Source organism: Ceratosolen solmsi, unplaced genomic scaffold, assembly GCF_000503995.2.
Source record: "Ceratosolen solmsi marchali unplaced genomic scaffold, CerSol_1.0 scaffold61, whole genome shotgun sequence".
NCBI classification, from domain to species: domain Eukaryota; kingdom Metazoa; phylum Arthropoda; class Insecta; order Hymenoptera; family Agaonidae; genus Ceratosolen; species Ceratosolen solmsi.
In genome coordinates, this window is record NW_011948435.1 from 1,084,729 (window position 1) to 1,093,177 (window position 8,449).

The 8,449-nt window shown below is 31.8% G+C and overlaps 1 protein-coding gene across 1 annotated transcript in view; it reads right to left on the reverse strand.

Annotated features, from left to right (window-relative positions):
* Window positions 1–1,197: 1,197 nt before the first annotated feature.
* LOC105364909 (Bardet-Biedl syndrome 9) overlaps window positions 1,198–8,449 on the reverse strand; it is a 34,802-nt gene continuing 27,550 nt past the window's right edge. The window contains exons 10-12 of the mRNA XM_011502940.1: window positions 8,073–8,243; window positions 4,930–5,067; window positions 1,198–1,564 (exon numbers count right to left, since the gene is read on the reverse strand). Of these exons, the coding sequence (XP_011501242.1) occupies window positions 1,307–1,564; window positions 4,930–5,067; window positions 8,073–8,243 (567 nt within the window). The 3' untranslated portion in view covers window positions 1,198–1,306. The remainder of the gene's footprint in view (window positions 1,565–4,929; window positions 5,068–8,072; window positions 8,244–8,449) is intronic.

Here is an 8,449-nt window from a genome sequence, read left to right on the forward strand (position 1 = left end):
TCTGGATAGTCGCGACGGTGACCTTCCACTTGGTTTCGCAGCCCCGTAGACCCACCTCCTCGAACTCGCTCCTCCTGCTGTCCCCGAGCCTTTCATTATAATCCGCGATGCTGGCGTCAAATCTTCCGAGTTTATGGCATTTAAGATGAAATCTCGCGTGCAAGTGATAGCCGAGCGCCCCGGGACTGTGCACTCCACTGACAATCACTTAGTCTGGAAAAAGAGAGGGAGGGAGAAGATGGTCGCCAATTGTATGACAGGACTGAAGGAGAGCCGTTGAGTAATGTAACGATGGATGAAAAATTGATATTTAAAATGTGTTCAACAATAAGTGCGTGTAAGAAATAGTTGGCTAAGGGTAGCGAGTGGTGGGAAAAAATCGAGGAAGACGTGTTTTGACAGTAAATATAATATTTTGTTGGTGTGATTGAAGAGATCATCGATCGTCATATAATCCAAAGTAATGCAGTTCAATTGACGTAGTGGTTAATGCCATTAAATCGAATCGATTTTGTGCCAATTCGCTTGTGTAAATTTGGCAATATAATATTGTTACCCCGTTGAGCGATATAAAAATATGCTTATATCCAAGTAAGATGGAATAATTTTGTAAAATGCTCTTTACGCGACCTATTTTTAGCTTAATCGATATTAGGATATTCAACAAACACACACAATTATTCCACCTTTAGCTAAGTATTATCGATAAGCGAGTGAAAATAATAAAATACATAATAATAAATTTAGCCCTTTACTTTAATAATATACTTAATCTTTATTATAAAATTAATTGAACATGTAACATCTAAAAATTACTAGCTTTACATTACCTTTACATAATGGCTAATTATTAATTATTTTGTACATTGATAATATTGTTCGTTTTATATATTCGGTTTTAAAAATTGAAATAAATAATAAAAAGAATAATTATGATTTCGTATTTGCAGAGGGACATTCGCATAATAAATGTATGAGAATTTATGAAGAATAGATGTATTGAATTTAATCAGCTGAAATTATTTTTAAATAGTATTATCGTTTGTGTGTAAGAATGTGGAAGTATGTGGTGTGCTTGTATATAAAATATTGTATGACTGTATAACTTTAATCGTAAACCACAAATACGAGATATTTTTTTGTTTTTGTCTTTTTGTTTTTTTTTTTTTTTTTTTTTTTTTTTTTTTTTTAAAGAGCCCAAAATGACAGAGAATAATGTGTTTAGCGATGTGTAGGCATGGTGTGTGCTCTTGTGTATGACTAAGAAGAAAGAAAAGGGGAAATCAAAGTTTCGTGAGGCATGGATTTAAGACTTAACATCCGTGACTTCGATGTCGTCTCTTTCCGTACAGATTTCCTCGGTTAGTGACTCTCTGATACTGACGTCGACGTTGCTCGAGAGCTTCTCAAAAACGTGCGACAGGTGTTTCTTCAATTTCGCTAAATCGCGCGTCGACTGGAACCTATTGATGTTAGGCCGCGCTTCCGTGGCTTCGTTACTGCTCTTTCGTGACAGCATTCGGAGCAAACCCGTGAGCGCCATGTCCATGACTTCTTCCCAATCCTAAAAAAAGCACCGACAACATTCGTTCGTTCATATTTCTTATGCGTAAAGCTTACATTATAATGCGAATAATTAATTAATTGCTTGTGTTGTTAAAATAGCTGAATAGCTAATAGAAATGAGAAAGTTGAATAAGCAAAATGAATAGTTTCAACGTTAATAGTTGTATAATTCTAAAATACAAAGAACATTTTTTTCCAATTAATATTTAAATGATAAATCCAGCTTGCAGAAATATATTTCCAAGTTCATTCTCTAATCAATTTTTAAAATAGGTAACTTCATTTTAATAATTAATCTATATATATATATATATATATATATATATATATATTCATTGATACAATAAAAAGCCTCGATAATAAAATTAATTTTACAGAAACATAGACATTTACAGTACTTCAAAGTATATCACATAATCTCACATAATTTTAGGCGATAATCTGAAAAATTATTACATAATAAATTTAAAACTAAATAGTGCACTTGGTATTTTTATTTAAATACGATGAATAATATATAACAGGGTATTACAAAAATATTTGAATTATTAGTGTTAATTTAAAATATAGATTATTAAAATATACTTATAATTAGTCAAATACACAATTTTTTCCCCTTTTTTTGTTTTGTTTGTTTTTTTTTTTTTTTTACAATTTTGAGATACTTTTAATAACACTCGTACTATCGATGAATTGAAGAAGTAAAATTTAACGTAATAATATAAAAAAAAATTATCGAATATATCTGATTTAAACAAATTAAAATCATTCAAAATCGATTGTTTCAATTAAATTTAACGAACTAAAAAGTTGTATAGAAAATTCATGAAAATTGTACAACAATTAAATCAATTATACATATGCAAAGGTTCAGATGAAAATTCCTATAACTAATCGCAAAATAATTTTCTCTCTACAGATTTCTCTTCAAAGATTTCTTATAAATTATAAATGGAGCTCGTTTATACTCAAAATTACGTTAATCGACTGAGCTTATGCATATCAATTACTAGCCTTGCCTTTATATAAGCTAAGCTGAATATTGATAGTATTGCTCGGTAATAATGAAATTGAATTATCAGACGTAAAGAGACTCGATTGTCATAAATTTAAAAGCACTGTCAAACTAAAAAAAAAATTCAATGAGAACATTGCAATTAATGCAAAACACGTACTTGAGACGAATGAATCGTACGTACCTCGATATTATTACACAGGTACGCGCAAACATTACTTTTACGAAATTCCACATTCGTTATCAAAATGACGATGGACTAAGCTTAACTTTCTTCCAAACATAAACTCGAGTAAACGTATAAATCATTGTAATCGACTAATTGAACAATATTAATATTAATAATTAAATTCTAAATAGAGACTTTAATAATTGAAAAATTATAAGCATATAAGATGTCAAATTAATTGTAATACCGTAAGAAATAATATTTGAAATTAGGACAAGAAAGGCTTATGTAACGTAATGATTGCAACATTTATTATAAAAGTTTTTAAGATCTGAAATTCAAATAATAATGTGCAAATATGCTTGACTCCTATCTATTATATACATTAGTTATAAAAGGTGTTTGAAACATTAATTATAAATAATCATATATATATATATATATATATATATATATATATGCATTGATTAGATAGAAATGTATTAATAATACTTCCATGTGTCGTAATAGTAAAAACAATAAAAAAAAAAAAAAAAAAAAAACTTTTACAATACGAAAAATGGTGATATTTAATACCTACGTCGTTCGCAAATATTTTAACCTTAACATAATATTACCATTTTTATTACGCTATTTAATATATATAAAATAATATAATGGACACGTACTTGATACACTAATTGTCGTACTAAAAATGTCAAAATAAGAGAGATAAGAAAAGTAAGACGCTACATTAACTATTACGTGCAATTATCGGTCAGTATATTTAAAAACGAAAATTAACTCTCGTTAATTTACAATTAATTATGTATATTGTAAGTATCGCGATTGAGATATAAAGCTTTATAAATTTATGTCAATTATTTTAATTGAATTTTGCTTGAACTTAAATTGAAATAAATTATCCAAAGGCCATACAAATTACATTATAATTCAGCACGCGTTATAAAATAAATAAATATTCGTTTACACTATAAAACAAAATATTGATTCTCATCAACAATATTCAATTAATAATATTAATTATAAATAATACAAATTATTAATAATACAAAATAATTTATCCTTAATTAATGCTGAATTAATTTAATCGCCAATGAAATTATATCGCATAAAACGTTGATTCAATTCAATCGAATGAATTCTTTAATAAACGTATATATTACTCTGTAAATTTAAAATGATGTAATAATTAATATTCAAATGATTAAAATATAATTACAGACGTAGGACAACTGCATTTGTTACGAACTGCCTGAGGCTCAAATTATTATTACCGATACACTTACAATAAAATTGTAAATGAAATCAATTAAACTGTCCTATGTTTCCTACTAATATTATTATAGAAATAATAAATGAAAATAAAAATTATTGTACTAAACATTTGCTTACAGATATCAAATAATAGTGAATTGGAAGAAGTTTAATATGCATTATTCTAAACAATGTAGGAAAAAAAATGCAATTTGCAGATTTCCAAGCAAGAATAATCTAAAAAGAAAGCTAAAGTAATTCGTGAAAATTAAAAATCGTGCTAGTGAAAGATTCATACGAGATTCTATTTCATTTTGAAAATTTGCACTTCGTACTCAAAGCTAACGTAAATTCGATAAAGTATGAGTAATAATAAAATTCACAAGCACGAACGAGAAAGGAAATGGAAAAAGAAAAGATAAAACTGCATTACTAAATGATTATGTGTATGACGCGAGTGGAGATTTGTATATAAAATTTGGCCGTAGCTTAGTGGAATTTTTGATTTGGAAGGGAGTAACATTGACTTCTCAACGCCATATTCCAATGCACTTTTGTTCTTATTATAATATTTCGCTCGCTTAGTCTAGCATATGACGAAACCCTGAAAGAGAAATAGGATAAAGAATTATTCAGCACTTAAGATGCGAAAGCCCGTGAAAAGAACGGTAGGAGAGCGGAAGGCAATAAGAAGTTGCTTCACGAATGGAAACGAAAAGTATCCGTGCCAGCAAGCGAACAGCAATGCCGCCAATGTGAATCCTCGCTATATGCCAGTGCACATTATCACACGCATACTGGCGCAAGAGATAGAGTGAGAGAGAGAGAGAGAGAGAGAGAGAGAGAGAGAGAGAGAGAGTGAGAGAGTGAGAGAGAGAGAGTGAGAGAGAGTGAGAGAAAGGCGTGGTGCATATATACGTACGACTTCGTCCCGTAGCGGCGTCTCGAATCCAATCGCCGAGTCGAGGAACGCGCACTTATCTTCATTTGCATTGAGTCGCAGTAGATGAAGCATTAACCTCAGGGAGCACTGGAGTTTATGGAAAGCGGCTTCTCTCTCCTACAATCACAGAATCAGAAACTGATAAATAAAGGGGAAAACCGCTGTTTCTCTATTGCATATGGCCCCGGCACTGCTACCGTAAGCCATTTCAATGCTCACCCGTCGCTACTCTAATACGATCCTGCGGATAAAGAGAGAATTACAAAATCGAAAATCATCGCTTCTCATTATGTATTGCCATAAGCAGGACTCAAATGTTATATTGATCGTTTGTTACGACGGCATAAAGACAGAGCAGCAATAAAGACAGAGAATCCGAAGTATTTGCATTTTATGCGCGATGAAGTTATAAATGAACGATCTTAAAGCGCTTTTTAAATATCTAGGCTCTAATGGAGAAAGAGAGACGCCGGTCCTTACGATAAAACCTGGCCGTCGCACTCGAATTATATCGACAATTTATTTGTAATATTACTTACTTCGTATTACTATAAATGTTATCAAATTGCGTAATTATGCTTTCACGATCATTACGATAAGCTGAATTGATTTTTAAATTGTTTATTCAATTGTTTTCACAACATTTGTCCTTACTGTTTTAAATGCTAAAAACGGCCTCTGAATTTTTGGTAAAAAATATATACTTTCTCATACGATTGATTGCAACAATAATTGAATAATTGATAGGAAGGACAAGTTATATTAAAATCATTTCGAATGTATTTTTTTATGTTTTTTTTTTTGTTGTTTTTTGTTTTGATCTTTCATTACGGAGGCTGACAATTGTCATTAATGAGTTATAAACTAAAATTCATCTTCGATCCTGTTAAATACAGTATGTTTATCTTTTAGAGAGAGAGAGAGAGAGAGAGAGAGAGCTTTCACTTTTGACGTTTTATCACATGGAATTGTAAAATTTCTTCCAAATAGTCATATCGTATTCGTGTTTATTATGCATTTATAATACGCTGATGAATTATTTAAATGTGTGCGCGCAAGTAATCGTTCAAAAACACCCACGAAATTTCAATATTTATTCGGAATATCCACACAAATGGATATTTCATTATTTAATAACCTTCTTTCTTGTTACTTTTTGAAATTTTCACGCAAATTCACATGCGCAACGGGAACCTCGTGTACGCACACATTATAATAATCACGACGGCAAATTTCCAAAATCGTACGTTTCTCCTCTTCCCCTTCCCCATCCCCTTCCCCGTTGGCCTTCCCATTCCCCTTTCCCTTCCAATTCCCCGTCACCATCCTCGTTCCAACCAACCACGCGCTCCATATACACGTTTCTATATGGAGTGGATGGAACTCGATTCTTTCACGCGAGGTGAGTGTAATGATCGCGATTTTACCTGCTCCATTGATTTTCATACAGAAATGATTGGATTTTTAAATTTAATGATGGAGTCTCCTCCTTTCAACAAAAACAAAAAAAAAATACATGTGGCTCGATCGACCGCCTTTTTTTCTTTTTATTTGACTATGTGCAAAAAGTTATTTTCATTTCTTAAAATTATGGTAGCGCGACGATGTATTAACTTTTCTTATATATTATAAAGTTGCATTAAACATATGATATTTTAATGTAATAAAGTTCGTTAACAATAAGAAATAATTATGAAATGACAAAGACAATGAAAGTACAAAACATAAATAATTTCTATACGTTACATATAATTATATGTAATGAAAATATAATAATTAAATAAATAGACTTGAAATAATGATTTAAATAGAGGATAAAAGAAAAATGTAATTCAGGATTCCAATTTGTCGGATAAATTATAATTTTCTACGAATGTCATAACGAAATCGTGGAATGTGAATTGAATTTAAATATCAATTTGTTCAGCCTTTATGAGAATTCAGAATTAATTAACCTTGAGTGTAGTTTAATAAATGTACCGTATATTTAAAATACGTATTATCATACTTATTAAAATTATTAGTAAGAGCAGAGTGAGAGAGAGGTAGAGAGATAAAGAGAGACAGAGTGCTGACGAACTATCTAAAAATAGCAATATTTTATGAAATCAGCGGATACAAGTATTATTTTTATATTAACAAATTGTAATTTCTATATCTGTGTTTCTAGTTTTATATTATATTCATTACTATTTATTGTTATTAAGAAATCTATCCTTTTAATATTATACTTCATTAGACAGCCTTGATTGCAAAATTTAACGTTTATAATTACTAAATAATTCGTTGGTGTTTCTTCTCCTTTTTTTCTGAATTTTATTTAAATTACAAGAAAATTGAATAAAGTATTAATAATATGAAACTCTTCCTGCAAAAATAACGTGGAACACATAAAAAATCGAGAACTTACCTTTATTTAAAAGTTATAATAATGATTAACGAATTTATAATTTATAAATATATAATAAATTTTAAAATTATAATAATGATTAATGAATATCGAAAGCGAGACTAATAATAATAATTGACAATATTTTTTATCATGCGAAGGTAGAGTTTGGAAAGAAACTCAAAAGCCGCAAAAATTAAATATCATAATTATTAAATTGCGAGACGAAATTTCTCGTTAAGGACTAGTAGGCCGAAAACCAATGGGAAAATAATTTTATACTACGAGAGGCTAAAAAAATTAAGTAATTTTACCGATGTCGGAGATAAGACATTGAGAAGTAAGAATGTAAGAATAATGAATTGAAAGCGGATAATGGAGAGGGGGAAATGAAATATAGGGAAGAGTGTACAAATAGAATGCACTATTGGCGGTAGAAATTCCCAATAGATGATGATTGTAAAAAGAGGGGCGGGGGGATAAAGGAAAGGAAAAGGAAATCCATAAATCGGCGTGGACCGACTAGTTTGGTGCTTCCTTTCCCCTCGCCCACTCACCCCCTTACTAACGCACTCGTTAACTTATACTGTAACCACCCCTGCATCCCTGCCTCCTTCTCTCTCTCTCTCTCTCTCTCTCTCTCTCTCTCTCTCTCTCTCTCTCTCTCGCTCTCTGTCACTTTGTTATTTTTGTTAACGTGCGTACGGCACATAGCTAAATAACGAGCAATTACCGCTCGGGCGGCCTGGAGATCGTCGAGGAGCGCGAAGATCGCGCGATACGTGGAGTCAAGGAGGGTCGGTAGTCCGGTGGTGGGTAGCGATCGGGAATTCCTCTCCTTCGTGCAGCGCAGCATTCTCTTCTCGATCCTTCTCAACTGGGTCGTCAGCAGGCCGATCTCCTTCTGCTCGCCGTCGGCGGTGTCGGCGTCAACGGCAACAACGGAGCGGTGCCAAAAAAAAAAGGGATAAAAACATGGCTAATTAATCGACGATGATAAATGTGTGAGCTCACCGTTCATCCCACTCTCTCCCACTCTCTCTCTCTCTCTCTCTCTCTCTCTCTCTCTCTCTCTCTCTCTCTCTCTCGTGCGCGCACCACGCGCGCGCG